General features: G+C 41.7%; 1 protein-coding gene across 1 annotated transcript; it reads left to right on the top strand.

The window, feature by feature from the left end:
- The first annotated feature begins 2,505 nt into the window (after nucleotides 1-2,505).
- ACTR8 (actin related protein 8) lies at nucleotides 2,506-17,036 on the top strand. Its single transcript, XM_058561275.1, has 13 exons — nucleotides 2,506-2,712; nucleotides 6,680-6,850; nucleotides 8,078-8,188; nucleotides 8,819-8,923; nucleotides 9,200-9,373; nucleotides 10,198-10,291; nucleotides 10,509-10,641; nucleotides 11,938-12,091; nucleotides 13,027-13,122; nucleotides 13,634-13,774; nucleotides 14,715-14,979; nucleotides 15,708-15,871; nucleotides 16,673-17,036. The coding sequence occupies exons 1-13, from the start codon at nucleotides 2,590-2,592 to the stop codon at nucleotides 16,814-16,816; spliced, it is 1,875 nt and encodes a 624-aa protein (XP_058417258.1). The 5' UTR covers nucleotides 2,506-2,589; the 3' UTR covers nucleotides 16,817-17,036.
- Nucleotides 17,037-18,798: the final 1,762 nt, after the last annotated feature.

Genomic DNA, 18,798 nt, shown 5'->3' with positions numbered 1-18,798 from the left:
TTGCTAGATGATCTTTAAATTCATGGACTTCAATGCTATCTTGACAAATTTGAATTCTAAACTATTGCATAAGATACTGCCTGTTGGCTTTAACCACATCTGAATGCTGATAACTCTTATTCTTTCAGTATAGTGGAAGCCCTATGAGGTTAGAGATTTTGTTGTCTTTACCCCAGTGCTTTGAACAGTGACTACATGTAATAGACACTGACATATTTATTGGAAAAATGAATAAAACAGATAATTGTACTTCCAGTGTTTAACAGGCTTTGAAACCAAGTGTTCAGGTAAAGGCATTTTTATGTCTAAAGTATTTATTCAACCCTGTTTGCCGGGAAATGGGGATGTAGTGACATAAGACAGTGGTCTTCAAAGATAAGGAAAGAGGCAATTATAACACAAGTTTAAGGATAAGGATAATGAAGATAAGTTCACCCATCACTCAAGTCTGTGTCAGACATTTTATCTTTTACGTACTGCTAATTCTGACACCCTGAGTTAGGTAGATGATATTTGCATTATATAGACACACACAAGGGCTCGGTAAAGTTCAGTAACATCCCAGATAGTATGGCTAGTGAATGAATGGTGGAGTCAGTCTGTCAAACTTCCACCTAAGGCTGCAGTGGGGGAGACAAGGGCAGAGTCTCAGTAAGTGATGGCTTCTCTGCATGTGACCCATGATCTTCCCCCCCACCCCCACCCCCCAACTGCTGCTGCAGGACTCTTCCTTAGGGCTTATCCTCAAGTCCTGACTGCATTTGACATTTAGCCGTCCCACTCTGCATGTGAGGTGGACTCTTGTAGTGCAGAATGTAGCCTCTTGAGTAGCTTGTGCTCAGATTCGTCTTCGCTACTCAAGAGCTTATGATCTTGAGTGAGTTATGTCACTCTATCCCAGTTTACTCATCTGTAAAATGGGGATTAAATTCCTTCCTCAAGGGGTTCTTCACTGAGCAGTATTTAATCAACAGATGTTTATTGGGCACCAACCATATGCTGAAGAGAACGGTGGCAAAAAAGACAGAGTCTTCTCATGGAGCATTCTTTCTAGTGTGGGAAATAGTGAGCAGACAACATAAGTACAGGCAATTCCTGCTGCAAAGAAAATGACAAGAGGATAACTGCAGGAGGCGTCTCTGAGGTGACATTTGAGTTGAGACACGAGAATAGCCCAATGATGGGAAGGGCTTGGTTTGTCTGAGAAGCTGAAAGAAAGCCTGTGTAGCTGGAAATGCCAAAGGAGGGAGGAGAGAGGTATGAGGTGAACCTAGAAATGTAGCAGGTACTAGATTAAGTATGGCCTTTTAGGCTGTGGTTAGTTTAGATACTGTTCCGTGAGCAAAGGGAAACAGAGAGTTTAAAGCATGGGCTTAATTTTTGTTTGAGATAACTCATTAGTAATATTAAGTGGAGTGCTGGGTATGTGCTATTGATTGTCTTAACTACTTCATAATATTTTAAAACTTGGCGGGGCCTGCCCTGTGGCATAGCGCTGAAGTGGCGCGCTCCGCTGCTGGCAGCCCGGGTTCGGATCCCGGGCGTGCACCAATGCACTGCTTGTCCAGCCATGCTGTGGCGGTGTCCCATATAAAGTAGAGGAAGATGGGCACAGATGTTAGCCCAAGGCCAGTCTCCCTCAGCAAAAACAGGAGGATTGGCGTGGACGTTAGCTCAGAGCTGATCTTCCTCACACGCACACACAAAAAAAACAACTTGACACTTGGGCAAGTGTATGAAGAACAGATCACAGGAAAACAAGACTAAAAGCAGGAACTCAAGTTCAGAGGCTGTTGTTGTCTAGGTGAGATGATAGTAGCTTGGACCAGGTAGTGGCAGTAGGAATGGAGAAGCGCATGCATTCAAAATATATTTTAGGGACTGCAGGATTTGCTGATGGATTAGATGTAGAAGATGTGGGCAACTGAAGAATCAAAGTGATATTACTGGAATGGTTAAAGTGGGAGTAGGGTTCTTTTGGCGGGGGGGGGGGGGGGGTATCAAAAGTTCCATTTTCGGCATATTTAAGTTTGCAATGCCTTGTCGACATCCAAGTGAAAATTCCAAATATATCAGTCTGGATTTCAGGAAGAAGTCCAAACTGGAAATACGTATTTGGAAGTTTCTTCATATCTAAAGCCATGAAACTGGATAAAGTCATCCAAGGAGTGTGTAGAGAGGAGACCTAGCTCCAGAGAACACTAACATCCGCGTCTGGACTGAGCACGGCCAGTGATGTATGAGGACAACTAGGAGTATGCATGGTGTCTGGGAATCCAGAAGGGACAGGTGTGAGGACAAAATGAGATACCAGTTATTGGCTGGTCCGCGGTAAACACTCAAAACAAAAACCAAGTTTCTAGCCGGTTGCTACAGCCGGGACCAATCACAGCAACATCCACCCACTCCCCGCCCCGCCCCGCCCGCGGCCCCCCGGGTAGCCCCGCCCTTCCGCTGTCCCGGAACTCCCCGGCCGCCATCTTGGTTGTGGGCAGCGGGCGGGGAGGCTGCGCCTGCGCGGGGCCGCTTGTCGTCTGGCTGTCGCGGCACAGCCCTGAGACTAGAAGCTGGTGGGTGCCGGCGGCCGTGATGACCCAGGCGGAGAAGGGCGACACGGAGAATGGGAAGGAGAAGGGCGGGGAGAAGGAGAAGGAGCAGCGCGGCGTGAAGCGGCCCATCGTGCCCGCGCTGGTGCCGGAGTCGCTGCAGGAGGTGAGGCTCCGGAGGCGGGGCTGGGTGAGGGCCTGCGCTGTCCTCGCCTCGGCGGCGGGGCAGGGGCCGCGTACGGCCTCGGGCCTCCCCCCTCGTGGGTGTTGCAAGGGGGTTCTCGTCCCCCTCCCGGGTCGTTGCGAGCCGGGACGCCGGGGCAGGGGAGCGCCGCGCGCTGCGGGGCCAAGCGGGCTCGCTCCGAGGCCCCGGGGCGACAGACGGGCCAGTGATGCGTCCCCACCGCCCGCCGCCACCAGCCGCCGGGCGAGCCCCGGCTTCCCCGCCATGAACCGAGGACAGGGCTGTCACCTACCGCCCGAGTTGCTGTGAGGTTTCAGTGATCGCGGGTGGAGTTAGCACCGGGCCCGGCTCCCGGGGAGTCTCTGCCAGTTCTTGGTGAGGGAGAGTTAGAGGTTCAGGTTTTCTTCTTCTTAGGGAAATCTCAGGTAGTGGAGGTCATCTCAAGCTTAAAAGCAAGGAAAAGGCAGACATTTGTCTAAATAGACATTAGAAACTAGTGTGTCAAAAACAGAGCTAGATTAAGTCATTCTAACCAGAAAAAAATTATTTGCAGTAGCATGGCAGGCAGAGGGCCTTTATATATATCATCTTACTTATTGGTGAAGAAAACACCAACAGTGCTGTAGGAAAACGGGCAAAGGCAGTGTACAATTCTCAGCAGAGATAAGGAGATGTTCAATGGGCAGAATTTCATGTTGGACATCTCTGAGGGGGCTTCCTCACTGGTAGGTGGGTTAAGGATAATACCCACCTGGCAGGGCAGCTGTAAAATACACCACACAGTGCCTGGCACATGGTAAGCCCTCAGAGTGGTTATTACTGTTGCACAGGCCTCAGTTTCTCCACCTGTCTAGTTGAGGGGGCAGACTGGATGGTCTGTAAGGGCCTTGCAGTTCTCACCCACTAGGATTCTCCTGCTCTGGGAGGGGGAAGCAGGAAGGAGAGCTCCCAGTTGGGGTAGGGCCACGGGTATCAGAGCGTGGTGTGGGATGGGCTAGTGCAGAGGACCCAGTGGAAGTAGTGGGCACCCACAGCAGGTACCTCCTCCAGCCCTGATGGCCTGGGATGGTTTCTTCAAAGGAAGTGATGTCTGGATTAAGACCTGAATGACGATTAGGAGTTAGCCAGGAGGAAGGAGGAATCTCGGAGAACAGCGTGGAAAAGACCTGGGCCAAGACAGGATACGAAATGTTGGAGATCAAGATGTCTGGAGTTGAGGAAGAAGAGGGAGCAATAGATGAGACTGGGGACTTTAGCAGGGGCCATATCATGAGGGTTATATAAGCCAAAGGGTCTGCCCTCTTCTGAAGGCGATGGAGAACTTTTGAAGAATTAGCCAGACTCTGAGTTACATGATTCACTCAGTTAATCCTCACAGTCACTCTATGAGGTAGAAACTTCATCCAGAGCAGGGAAGGTCACTTCCCTGCTGAATTCACAGTCTGAATTTGAAGCCAGATCTGTGAATCCAGAGCCGGGGCCGTTAAACACTATAGCAACATTTCCTTAACTTTTGTCAGTTGTGTAACACCATTTGATTTTTCCATATCCTCTGTGGCACATGCTGTTATTTGCTTAATAACTTTTTACTCTGTCTTTTTTTTTTTTGTGAGAAAGACTGGCCCTGGGCTAACATCCATGCCCATCTTCCTCCACTTTATATGGGATGCCGCCACAGCATGGCTTGCCAAGTGATCGTCAGTGCGCACCGGGATCCGAACCGGCGAACCCCAGGCCGCCGCAGTGGAGCGCGCACACTTAACTGCTTGCGCCACTGGGCCCCTGCTCTGTCTTATCTTAAGCAGTAATATCCAGGAAATGATGTGTGGGATGTACTGGCTAGTTTTTCTAATACATTAAAATAAATATGTAATTATTAAAAAAATATTTATCCACACTTTTGAAAACTGCATTTACTACCCCAGAGCTTTTAAGTCAATGTCCTGCAGCCTATGTGCCATTAATGAGGTACGGGTATCCCTGATGGCAGGCAGCGTCATCTGTTTACCCTAGTCTGCTAGACAAGTGTTGTCTGTCATAGCACAAAAAGCTTGGAAAGTATTGTTCAGTATCATGCCATGTGAAAGTGATGGCATTGTCATTCAACAGGTACCTCCTAGGCTCCTTTGTACCATGTGCTGGCATAGAGTAGTGAAGAAGACAGAAGTGATCCCTTCTCACAAGAAGATTTTTATCTATTGAGAGGACAGACAGTAAATAATTGAGTGACAAGTGTCATGAAAAGAAGTGATGCTGTAAGATTACGGTCATGTGCCACATAACAACGTTTCAGTCACCAGCAGACCGCACGTACGATGGTTGTCCCATAAGATTAGTACTATATAGCCCAGGTGTGTAGTAGACTGTACCATCCAGGTCAATGTAACTAGGTCAGCCTAAACTCTGTGATTTTTGCACAACTACAAAATCGCCTAATAACGCTTTTTTCAGAATATGTCCCCGTTGTTAAGTGATGCTTGACTGTATATTGCAGGAGAACAAGGAAACCTAGTCTGATGACATTTAACTTCAAACTTGAAGGAAGGAGTAAGATTTACCAGGGAGAAAGAACATTGCAGGCAAAGGGAATTGCCTCTGTGAAGGCCTGGAGGTCAGCATGGTGAGTTAAGAAATCAAGAGACCTCTAGATGGGGAAGATTAGAGAGACCAAAAAGGAAGTTGTTCTAGAGTAAGGCTAGAGAAGTAGGCAGGGTCTTGATCTTGGAGGTTCTGGACTTTATCTTTTTGGCAAGCTATGGAAATGTTTTAAATGGAAACATGCCAAGAAGACAAGTGTAGCTCAAGGACAGGGCAGAGTCTGTGCTAGCTAAGGAGTCATGCTGGAATGGTAGCTCTTAACAGAGGGATCCTGTTGTTAAAGGGATTATCAGAGTCCCTTCTTCCTTCCCCGACTCCCTACTGAAGCCTTGGGTCCCTCAACAAGTTTACGTGGTAAAGGTTCCCCAAGTGATTCAGATTATATTTTGCCCCCTTGAGAATTACGGATCTAAAACAACTATCATCTAAAAGTAGAGTCCACAGTCATCACTCGATTGTCCAGATTCATGCTGCTGTGTCAGTCCTTGTTCACCATCTCCCAAGAATGGATTGTGAAATGCAGCAAAGTTTTCTGACTTATGAGGATAAAATTGTGAACTCTGGCTTTTTAACCCCAAATTCTTGCCAGATCAGGTAAGTAGCACAGAACCAACAAGGGTAAAGTGTTTTTAAAAACAATGACCAAAGTACGGTTTATGCACACACTTGGAAGTGGCCTTACTTTCCAGCATTACAAAATAATACTTTTATCCTTACATTAATTTCTTTCCTCACCTGTTCAACCAGTGGTTTTAAACCTGAGTGATCATACTGATCACCTCAGGAGCTTTTGAAAATTGCAGATTCCTAGGTTCTCTCTGTGGAGATTCTGAATCAAAAAATTTGTAGTTAGAGGCTTAGGGTCTTTTTTTTTTTTTTTTTTTTTTAACAAGCATCTTTAGGTGATTCAGATTTAGGGAACCCAGCACTTTACTAGTCATAGTATTCCCTACACACTTATTTCTTGTTTAACTGTCTTCCCTAGTAAACAGAAGCTTCTCTGACGGTTGGGACTTTGTCTTGGTCACCATTGTATCCACAGAAATGCCCAATAATTATAGGTTAATTTACGTTGGATTATTATGGTTTCATTCATTTAAACAAATATTTGTTGGGCTATGTATTGTGAGTCAGATCCTGGGAACACAGATACAAAATGAGTTTGTATTCAGGCAGAGAGCAGTAATTGGATGCCTCTCAAAGAACTCCCTTTACTGAGTTATTTTGATACCTTCGAGTTCGATGGTCTTTACAGGAAACTAACTTCTTAATCTAGCCTGTGACTATATGTTATTTAACTTGTTACCTGCATATTATTTACTAAGGTGATGCCTCTCATTTATATTTGCAGCAAATACAGAGCAACTTCATCGTTGTCATACATCCAGGTTCAACAACTTTAAGGATTGGTCGAGCCACAGACACACTTCCTGCCAGCATTCCTCATGTCATTGCACGAAGACACAAACAACAAGGGCAGCCCCTATACAAGGACAACTGGCTCCTAAGGGAGGGACTAAATGTAAGTCAGAAACAGAGGACCTAGAGAGAAAACCAAAGGTTATTTCCCTGAGAGGGCGTAGACATTCAAGTCTACTGCAGTAATTTTGAATAAACATTTTCATAGCTTTAATGGGTTTTAAGACAATAGCATCATTCGGTGTCTCAAATGTCATTTTTCATCTGATAGATTGTAAAGAAATAATTATAACAAAAGTAAGTCCAATTTTTTTTTAACCCATCAGGATGAATTGAATATTGATAAACATGATCTTTAATGGAAGATACAGAATTGTCACTCACTTAAAATGATGCGTTCAGGTCTCTATTAACTGCCATATTTTCTCTTCCAGATACTTAGAGTTTAAATTGAACTCATATTTTTAGTCCATAAGTAAATTGAATTGCTACAATAAGCACTTATTACAATCTTAGGTCAAATCATAATTTAAAGGCAAAAAAATGTATTTCCTTGCAGTAAGCATTTACTTTATCCTGTTTTGCAGATGGTAATTATCAGGAAAAATTTTCATGATAGGTGTTAAATATGTATATTGCATCATAATCCACTTTTAAGTTTTAAATCAAGGATAGTTTTAGGAACTTGCAGTTTCTGTAATTCTGATAGTAAGCCTTAGGGTTCCATTTTTTTAGCATAACTAGCAGACTATACTTAAGTCCATTTCTAAGTTTAAATATAACTTGACAATGTAAGAGTCTAAAATTCACTTATGTCTTTGGATCTTATAATTCTACTTTAGGGAATAAATCTCAGGAATAAAAATGGAAAGAAAACAAAATAACATTTCTACAAAAGTATTTATGGATACTGTATCATGATAACTTGAATACTTGTTGATTAAGCAAAGTAACGTGAAGGAATATAACATTGTTACAAATCATAAACATGAGAATTATATAGATGTATGGAAGAGTCTCTGAAATACTTTGTGAATATAAAGTAGCTATGCTCTGACCAGTGAAAAATTTTATCAGCCAAATCATTTGAGGTTATAGATTTTGGCAAATAGTTGGTTTATGGTGAGGGTTCCTTTCTGACTTTTTTATTTATAAATAATAAAAAGATTACTTTGAATTCTAAAGATTAATACATATGACAGATTAAGAAAATGCCTATTTATTGACAAGGGAGCATTTCCCATTGCTGGATTAAATTAGTAGTTTGCCAAATTGCCTTCTTTTTTCACTAAATTGTTTGTACTGCTCCTCTTTCATTCTTTTTTCCCAGAAACCTGAAAGTAATGAACAAAGACAAAATGGTCTTAAAATGGTGGATCAAGCAATATGGTCTAAAAAGATGTCAAATGGTACAAGACGGATTCCTGTGTCCCCGGAACAGGTTCAGTCTCGGCTCTTTAGATTGGTTCTTTTACCACAGTGATTATATCATAATGCTGTTCGTGTGCCCTATTTTGTTATGCAAATGGAAGATGGGATTTCCTTAAAAAAGAAAGAAAAAATATTCATAACCACCTACGGAATACCTGAATCAGTGTCATATATGCTTAGGCAAGCCAAATAATTTTTAAGGTAGTGGTTTTTATAGCAAGTGGATGAAAAGTTACAGTTTACCTGAGTCTTAGGTGTATAATTCCAGGATCTTGGTGGGAAGCTGTATTCTTACTACATTAGTCATTTTATACGATAAACAATCCTATCAGGAATGGACATGATTCAGTATGATATATAAATTTGTATTCAACTTTAAGCAGAGTGTAGTATTAATTTTGGACTGGCTGTGAATCACCACCTGGGTGTTAAAATCTTGGGAAAAATCAAGATTGCGGAAGAGGGCAAGAGAATCCTTTTGTTACCAGTTAATATTTTGCCAAATATCTTGGATTTGTGATTAAAATTTGCCACTGTATCTGGTCTGTGAGAGAGAGAAGAAAAGGGGACTCATATACTATACCCGCCGGCTTTTTTCTTGCATAAATTCAGAGAATTTTCTGATGGTCTTTCATTTCAGGCACGCTCCTACAACAAGCAGATGCGACCTGCAATTTTAGATCACTGTTCTGGAAACAAGTGGACAAACACATCTCATCACCCTGAGTTTTTGGTAGGAGAAGAGGTAGGAAACTTCTTTACAACGAAATGGAAAGAGAAAACTTGATCCTACTCCAAAAATTTATTTACTTTGCCATCCAGTTATTGTTTCCTAGCATTCCATAATCCTACTTTGAGGACCAGATATTCACACTGGCTCCTGAAATGTTAGATTCTCCACTCTCAACATTTAGAACATTCAGCAAATGTTAATAATTTCTGGCCTTAGATTTTGAATGTGAACCCAGAAAACCCTGAGAGAAGAGTTTTAACAACGTATCCATCTCCCTGTCTTTTCTAGGCCTTGTATGTTAATCCATTGGACTGTTATAATATTCACTGGCCTATTAGAAGAGGTCAGTTAAATATTCATCCAGGACCTGGGGGCTCTCTTACAGCTGTTCTGGCAGATATTGAAGTAATATGGTCTCATGCCATACAAAAATACTTGGAAATCCCACTGAAAGATTTAAAGGTGAGCTAAAATTCCCAGTTACTTGGATTGCCTTTAAGATTCTTGGTCAATAAAAATACATTACCCAGGGCTGGCCCCGTGGTTTAGCGGTTAAGTGCGTGAGCCCACTACTGGCGGCCCGGGTTAGGATCCCGGGCGCGCACCTACGCACCGCTTCTCTGGCCCTGCTGCGGCCGCGTCCCACATACAGCAACTAGAAGGATGTGCAACTACGACATACAACTATCTACTGGGGCTTTGGGGGGAAAAAAAAAGGAGGAGGATTGGCAATAGATGTTAGCTCAGAGCCGGTCTTCCTCAGCAAAAAGAGGAGGATTAGCACGGATGTTAGCTCAGGGCTGATCTTCCTCACAAAAAAAAAAAAAAAAATACATTACCGAGTTGTCTGTAATACAGTGTTCTTGAAGCATTCTCGGTCTCAGAGCATTGAGGATATCTTTTCTTCTTCACTGAATTCCCCTCTGGTGCTTTCTCTTTTTCTTATTCTGTTTGTTTCTTTCGTGTCTCTCTCTACTACTCTGCAATTAGTAAGCTTTCTCATGTTTATGCCCTCTCTGGACCTTTTTCAGACACACCAGTTGTCTTATTTTTTATTTCACAAGTTTTAAGTAATTCAAAGGGAAAAAACCCCAAAACTTTAATATTTTCTGTTTTTCCATAAAACTCAAAAAGTTGCAGAGAGGTTTGAGCTTTTATTCTGGGCCTCTAACCATTACTGCTACTCCTTTAAAGAGAATCCTCTCTGAAGACAGGTGTGGTGACATTTATTTTGACTGGACTCTAGTGTTAACTATTTTATCTTTTTTCTTTGTTCTTCTTTTTAGTATTATAGATGTATCTTGTTAATTCCTGATATCTATAATAAACAGCATGTGAAAGAATTAGTGAATATGATCCTAATGAAGATGGGTTTTTCAGGTATGTCTGATATTCCAGTGAAACCTACTTGAAATGAGATTCTTTTTCTTTTTTTAATGACAAAGTTAATCTAATTCACTGCTTTCCTGAAATGCTTATTTGAGAGGATCACCAATGCTTGGACACTTGCCCAGAGGTTCCTCAACTTTAATTGATTATTTGTCTTAGGATCTTCACTACTCCCCAGCTGAGTGCTCCTCTGCCTTTTGTTTTTCAGGGATTGTGGTCCATCAAGAGTCTGTGTGCGCCACCTTTGGAAGTGGTTTAAGCAGCACGTGTATTGTAGATGTTGGGGACCAGAAGACAAGTGTGTGCTGTGTGGAGGATGGAGTCTCTCATCGGAACACTCGGTAAGGAACTCAGGAGGTGGCATTCCCCACTCCTTCTCCCCTCACAGTCTGTTCAACTATAAAAGATCACAAATTAGAAAGAAATTTTTTACAAGGAATTGTATTTTCAAAGTTTGCATAGGAAACCAGCATTATTGTGGAAGTGCAAATTCTATAAGGCTATAAACAACTGATTTTACCCTTTCCGCTGGAACTCTCTAGTATGAGTTCAGTCAGCAGCTCCTGAATGTCCTAGAGTGTGTTGTGTGCTTGCCCACAGAGATTAGCTCTGTGTCTTTTGCTGTGGTCTGACATACAGATACCAATCACACTCACAGCAAAGCTTTATTTAAGCAAGTTGTGTAGGAAAAAATAGGTTTTCAGGTCTGAATTCTCTAGCTAGCTAGCATTTTTGAGTATTTGCTTTTCTTGTTGTAATCATGTTCAGAGAGTAAGGAATAACTTTGTGGTGGTTAGGTTCCTTCATGATGTCATTACTGAAACAAAAGTTAATGAAATAACTGTCAGGAGCAGGTTTACTCCTTATCCTTCCTGAGACAAGCACAACACAGGTAAGCACAGTCAGGTAGTGCACATATGGCTTCTCTGCAGTATTCTGTGCTCCCAGGATGGCTTCTTTAGGATGCTTTAATTCTCCCTGTCTCTCACATAGGTAGTTTGAAGTCTCAAGCTATAGAAACAAATTTAAAAGAGGGCCCAAGCAGTCCTTGAGAAAGATTAATCTGTTGCCTCCCACCCCAAGTTACAATGCATTCAAAAACTCTAAATGAGTTATTTTGGTTCATCCATTGTTTGTATTATCTAATGCCAGTAGTTCTCAAAGTATGGCAAAAACACTAGACCCAGGTCTCCTACCACTAAAATAACTCAGCAGTGGTCTTTCCAAATTGTAGAAATGTTCAGTTAGTGGATAGTATTCTCTAAGACTTTCTCCCATAAGTTTGTCTTATGGTGTCAGTGCCTGCCACCTTTACTTGCTGGTGAGTGTAGATAGGCAAACAACTGTCATGTAGTAAACATATTGACTTGGAAATGAGCTGGATTTAATAATGTGTATTCTGTTTCTTGGAGACTTTTTACAAACAGCTTGACTGCTTCTAGGTGCCCCACCACTGGTTTTTTCCAGAGTTCCCTTTCTCCCATCCATCCATTCTGTCCTTTCATTCTTTAATTTATTCCAACAACAAACATTTCTTGAAACTTGCTGTGTTTCATTGTACCTAATTGAGTTCTTGAATCACCCTTTGCACCTTCTTAACCAACAGATACCCATGTGCCCTTTTCTCTTAACTTTAGGCTCTGTCTGGCGTATGGGGGATCTGATGTGTCAAGATGTTTTTACTGGCTGATGCAGCGAGCTGGGTTCCCATACAGAGAATGCCAGTTAACAAATAAAATGGATTGCCTTCTTCTGCAGCACCTTAAGGAAACTTTTTGTCATTTAGATCAGGTGGGAGCAAAACCAAAATTGCTGATTGTTTTTGTTTTCAGGAAAAATTTAAGATATTTAAAAGGCAATTAAAATTTTAACAATATTATGCTACCCTTTCAACCCAAGGCTTGATAAAGCCTTGAAAAAAACTGAAACTTTTAAGGACAGAGTTTTTTGGTAAGGTCAGAGCCGTGATGATGTGTCTCAGGCTCTGGAAAACACAGCTTGTTTTTCTAAGAAAGAGAATTTAGCAAATTTCTTTCTCTGTAGGATCTGTGATCATTCTGCTAAAGGATGAAGGTAAACCTTTAGGTGTAGTGAACAGCAGCAGGTAAATGTTTAGGTACAGACATTTAATAAAATAGCACCATTTGAAGCACTTCCTTAGTATTGTAAACAGTCAACGTTTAATCATTGCTCTATGTGGATTGTTACCTTTTTATACTTTTTGTTTTAGACATTTTTATTTTTTTACCCTAAGTAATATAATTTTGAATAAGAAAATTGTGAGAAACATAAGACTAGGTAACATTCCCCAGTTATTGAGGGAATTGGCTTATTGATTTGGGTCATTGTTTATATTACTGTGTATCAATAATGAAGAAAACAAAAAAATGCAGATGGTGGAAATTTCAGAAACGTTAAAAGAGAAGCAAGGTATAATTGAACTCTTGTTTTATTAAGTTCCACTGAAGTGGTAGAAAGTTGTGGAGCAGGCTTTTTTTTTTAACTTTATGAGTTTTTTTTTTTTAATTTTTTGTTTATTGCAGTAACATTGGTTTATAACATTGTATAAATTTCAGGTGTACATCATTGTACTTCTATTTCTGCATAGATTACTTGGAGCAGCCTTTTTATAGGTGAGATTTAGATGGTAGAGAGGCTTAATTGTAATTTGAGGAGTTTACATGCACTTTTACTGATTCAGTGACAGCATCTTTTCCTGGAATCAGGATATTTCTGGGCTTCAAGACCACGAGTTTCAGATTCGACATCCAGACTCCCCTGCCCTACTTTACCAGTTCCGACTGGGAGATGAAAAACTCCAGGTAACATATGGGTGTATATTTCCATGGGTAGAAAGAAAGTCAGCCGTGTTCAATCAGACTGAGAGAATATGCACTTGCTGGAAACCTCATGAGGTCAGAATGTCACCTAGTTGTGGATTATCCACGAAACCAACATTTAAGCAACTGATAGAGTACGGATTAGAACAGATCTGAGGACCATCTTTTTAATGAGCCACTATGTGATTGGTTGTTATTTAGAGAGAGAGGCACCATCCTTATTAGGAAATTATAAAGTAGATTGCTAGGTACTTTACATTTGCTTTGAGATTTCTCTCTGTGGTGTCATATCACCCATTCAGTTGGATGGTAAGTGAGTTTTCTGGCCTATCATGCACTGAAGAAGTAATGCTACTCCCAAAAAGGAATGCTACCCAGTCTAACTTCTAGGATCTGATTTGCGTGTTTTGATTTTGGAAGAACAAAATTTAATGTATCAGTTTTTTCAAGAGGCAGTACCCTCAGTTGATCCTTCTTTTCCTTCCATGCACAGGCTCCAATGGCTTTGTTTTACCCAGCAACTTTTGGGATTGTTGGACAAAAAATGACAACTTTGCAGCACAGATCCCAGGGCGACCCTGAGGATCCTCATGATGAACACTACCTCTTGGCCACACAGAGCAAGCAAGAACAGGTCTGCAGTAATTCTGGTGTGAGAGGAGACAGCTTTGTCCCTGAAGCAGTTTGCCCATAATTAATGGATCATGGCAGCCACTGCAATCTTACAGCCTACTAAAGCTGATACTATTTTAAGAAATGTAGAGGAAATGAAGTCTAAATTTAAAATTTGGATGACAGATCTCTGTATTCAGCAGACATTAATCTACTTTTCAGAATACCAGTCCACACATTTAAAAGTTAATTTAAAGAATTTGGTGTATATTATTTACTTACATTATCTACTTTTGAATATTTATCGAATAGTATTTTCAGTAAAATCTCACCTACTTTTTAGTTTTAAGGTGAAAGGTATGTGGCATAGGCAGAGCTGAATTTCTTTGTCCAAAGCTGATCTCAGTAATAGGATGTCTGATGCAGGGGCACAAACTAAAGCTACTATCTGCCAATGAAACAGCAGCTCCTGATGGAGAGAAGAGGGCTGTAAACCTTTTCTAGTCTTTGTTCCTGTCCCAAAGGTGAGCATGAGGTGGTTAGATAAGGTCTGAAAATGAGGATTCCATAACAGCCACTGGTCCAAGAATTCCACTGAAATATTCCACTTAAAAGCCTAGTTCAAGGGGGAAAAAGTCCATCTACGCTGACATTTCAATTTTAAAATCCAACCAGTATAGTAAGGTTCTGAGATCTGTCCTGCCTGCCAGTGACTGCTTTAGAATTGTCAACTCATCCTCATCTCTGTACACCACCTGTCACTCCAGGTTATCTGGGAGGTGGGTACTGGGTGGTTGGTTGTATACTATCGTGTATTTTCTCACTGCACCATGGTGACAGGCCTTCGTTTTATAGTAGTGTATAGTAGGCGGGGAGGGAGGGTGAGATCTAGCTGGAACACATCAGCAGTATTCTGTCATGGTCATACCATCTACTTGATTGTTCTTTTCATTAATTTAAAGTCTGCAAAAGCTACTGCTGACCGAAAGTCTGCATCCAAACCCATTGGATTTGAAGGGGATCTTCGTGGCCAGTCCTCTGATCTTCCAGAAAGACTCCATTCCCAGGAGGTGGATTTGGGATCCTCCCAGGGAGACTGTCTGATGGCTGGCAATGATTCTGAGGAGGCCCTCACTGCACTGATGTCCAGGAAGACTGCCATTTCACTGTTCGAAGGGAAAGCCCTGGGTCTGGATAAAGCCATCCTTCATAGCATAGACTGCTGTTGTAAGCACATTTGAGGAGGCGGGGAGATAGCAATTAAATGAAGTGGTTCAGGGGGTGGTTGTGTAGTATGGCATATTCATTCAAAAACTATCGAGCACTTAGTTTGTGCTTCATTGTCAGGTGTTGGGATTTGGTTCCTGGCCTCACTGAGCATGTAGCCTAGTGCTACATTTGGTCAATTTATCACACAAATGTGAAATCACAACTATGGCAGGTACTGCAAAATTGAACTAAAGGGTACTGACAGAGCTTCTGATGGAGGGGTTTAACAAGGGATTTTCATTCAGTAGGGGAAGTTGTGGAGGGTGGGAGGCAGGGAAGGCTTCCTTGAGGAATTGCTGCTTGAGAGAGATCTAAGGGGTGAGTGGGGGTTAGCCAGTCTCAGATGGGTTGGCATTCCAGGCAGAACAAGAAGCCTAGGTGAAGGCCAGAGTGGCTGGGAAGCAGGGTGTGAGGGTCAGACTAGAGGAGTGGTGAGTACACACCACACTGGACTTTGTTGGTCCCTTTAGAGATTTTGGTCCTCATCCTGCAAGTAGTAGGGTGGGGGGTGGGGGAAGCAGTATGCTCACATTGGTGTTTTGCAAGATTCTTCTGGCTGCATTCTTGAGGGTGGGTTGGAGAGAGCTTCTTAAGGCTCTTGCAGTTGTCCAAGCAAGAGATGATGGGGCGTAGGGTGGTGGTGGATATGGAGAAAAAGTGTAGAAGGAATATCACTGTCTTTTCAGCATCTGATGATACCAAAAAGAAGATGTACAGCTCCATCCTCGTGGTGGGAGGTGGTTTGATGTTTCATAAAGCTCAAGAATTTCTGCAGCACAGAATTCTCAACAAAATGCCACCTTCATTCAGGCGAATTATTGAAAATGTAGACGTGATCACAAGGCCCAAGGTATGCTGTTCATGGTGCGAGTTGCACTATATACAGATGAAACCAGCCTTGATTATTTCTAATTGTAATGTATGTGGACAGATAAAATCCTGGGAGGCTTGGGCTTGTGTCTGGAGAATTCTTGAGGGCTTGGGGCAAGTGGGAAAAATTACTTTCAGCAGGTCACAGATGTGGTGGGAGGAGCTCTGGACCAGGGGACTGGATTCCTGGGTTGTAGTCCCTCCTGCGCTCTCCAGATTAGCATGACTTTGTGAAAGGACTGGGTGGGGCAAGAAGAAGACTGACTGCTCTCTCCCCGCAGCCAGAAGAGCTCCATTTTTCTGTCTTTCATGTTAAGGATCTGACTCTGGTTCCTGGACCAGGTGATCTTTAAGGATCTTTTTGGCTTAACTATCTTGAAAAGAAACATAAACCTAGGAATTTAGAAACAGATTGTGTCCATATTTCATTATATCTCACAGATGATTCCTGGAAACGTTCATATTTAATTTTAATCCTGAGGGAGGGATTGTGGGATATATTTATTCCACTCAAACTTCAAATTAAGTTGTTTCCTTATATATGTTCCTGCCTACAGGGCCTGTTTGTGGAATAATAGTGAATAGTAGCATCTTCAGTAATAAAAACTAAAAAGTTTTCTTGTCTGTTGAAACAGAAAGATGTCTGTAGTGCATGGATCTTTAATGCAGGTTGAAATCTATCCTATTAGGTATTGACCCAGCAGGGTTTTTTTCCACCCCCAAATTCAAGTAAATGACTAAGTCTTGTCTGCTTATGCTGGAATATCTTTATCACCCGTAGGACATGGATCCCCGGCTGATTGCGTGGAAAGGAGGGGCGGTGTTGGCTTGTCTTGATACAACCCAGGAACTGTGGATTTATCAGCGAGAGTGGCAGCGCTTTGGTGTCCGCATGTTGCGAGAGCGCGCTGCCTTTGTGTGGTGAAATGGGGAGGAAAAAGTCACTGTTGAAGACCACAAGCAAGCCTCTTGATATAAAAGACTCTTACAGAATATATGTATTTTAATTTATTGACCTAAGATGCTTAAGTTTCATGGGAAATAAAGGAATTTTAACTTTTATATTGAGGACATGACATTGGTGTGAAATTATAAGCTGCTTTTGTAGTCAGGACATTTGAGAATAAATATGAACTTGCCCTTCAGTGGTAAACTGTCCTGCCCCTTTCTCAGGATCTCAGAAACTCCCCAGTGATGTAAAATGCTGCTGTTGAGTGGTTCTCAGGTGTTGAAGCTCTTCATTGAAATTGACTTCTGAGTGTCTCATGCAACCATGAGGGGTGGGTGTGTGACTTATATACCTGAATTGTGAGAAGAACTGTGGTCATGACATTTTCCCTCTTGTCTAGTACAGCAGGACATATGACATGACCCTTGCTCATTCTAAATAGGAAAAAAGTTTCTTGTTTTTTTCCATTTTCTATTGGATTACAAAAAATATTGGGGCCCATTCAGGTCTCGATTTCCAGAGGCAAAGATTTAAGGCTGGGCTGGCTGGCTTTTGTTATCTGACATGCTCTAGGGTGGTCTTGGGGAAAGAAAAGAATCATTTAACCAAAACAGAACAAAAGCTGTAAAGGAAAACTTGTTTCCTTCCTAAAGCCAAATAGAGATGATTTAGGTATAGTTGCGAGTTAACTTGTGTTGTACAGATAAACAAGGTGACTGCTGTAATTACTGCTAACTTAATTATCAAGCCCCCAGTTTTCCTTTATCTGAAGAACCAGTGGAAGCGTTTGGAGTTCTTTCTATTCAGTATGATGGTTGACCTTAATCTGAGCAGTGTGAAGGAAAATCTCAGTAATACAGATAGTTATTACCACCAGTGGTCCAGACCTTAGTGAAGCCTTCTGAGCCCATGGCTAGAGGAAGCAAAGGCATTGTCTGGAGATGGGAGCCAGTCAGTGAGCACAGCCTGTGGCTCAGACACCTGGGAGGATAGAGAGCATGCTGATTCCTGCCACTCCCTGCTAGGCACCCGCTTGCACCTTCCCACTTGACTAAGAGAGGGGGTAGGGCTCGGGGAAAGACAAAATAAGAGACGGATAAGAGATGGAGGTTACCAGTGGACTGTAGAAACAGTAAGGATGTTTAGAAGTCTTAAGGCATGGAGAAATGCTGGTATTGGAGCATTTTCATAAATAGGAGTAGTCTATATATCTGCTCAGTAGGTTAGGAATAAAGAAGAGTCCACCAGAATAACAAAATTCTAACTTGCTAGTACTATTTGGGATGTGTGTCTTCAATCGGAAAATTTTATGTTCTTTGATTTTTTTTTAATTTTTAACAAAATAAATTTAAACAGTGTTGATTTTATTTATGTTCCTAGGCTGTTTCAACACAATTTAGTATTGGCTACCTAGTTCCAAAAGCATAATGTATTTCTGTTTATAATAGTTTTTCACATAATAGCATATGTGATGTTGGTAGATGTTGATTCAGATGAAGTTAGTTTCTGGTCCAAGTTTTGATATAAGCCATGTCTATCTTCTATTACCAGCACTTATAAACGCTGTGAAAACTGATCATGACAAATAAGTGAGCTTTACCACATTAAACATATTTCCTCAGCCGTTACTAAGTATCTGCTTGTGAAGCTAGACACGGTGAGTTTTCACTCTATGCTGCTTTATTTTGGTTTTTATTTTATCCATAGACATGTATTAGAAGGAGTGGTATGGCCCTTTAAGGATAATCTACAGATAGATTTTAACAGTTGTCCACCTGAAACTGATCCACCTTCTAGAGCAGATTCATGATTGCACTGTGTGAAAGAGACAAGCATTCGTAGAAAAATACGTATGTTAATGTAATAACCTTTTGGTGACCTCTGCAGTAAGAAAAAGATGCTTTTAGGAAAATAAAAAGTTGGAAGGCTTAAAATACCACGTATCTCTGTGTTCTGTA

This window comes from Diceros bicornis, chromosome 2, assembly GCF_020826845.1.
Source record: "Diceros bicornis minor isolate mBicDic1 chromosome 2, mDicBic1.mat.cur, whole genome shotgun sequence".
NCBI lineage: Eukaryota > Metazoa > Chordata > Mammalia > Perissodactyla > Rhinocerotidae > Diceros > Diceros bicornis.
Note: the sequence above shows the minus strand (reverse complement) of the source record. Positions and strands in the feature narration are given on the sequence as shown.

Bases quoted from the DNA above. Each gene is read 5' to 3' on its own strand.
- ACTR8 (XM_058561275.1), top strand. From the start codon at position 2,590: ATGACCCAGGCGGAGAAGGGCGACACGGAGAATGGGAAGGAGAAGGGC. The intron at 14,980-15,707 runs GTAAGCACATTT...CTGTCTTTTCAG, and splicing joins TCATAGCATAGACTGCTGTT to CATCTGATGATACCAAAAAG. The intron at 15,872-16,672 runs GTATGCTGTTCA...TATCACCCGTAG, and splicing joins ACGTGATCACAAGGCCCAAG to GACATGGATCCCCGGCTGAT.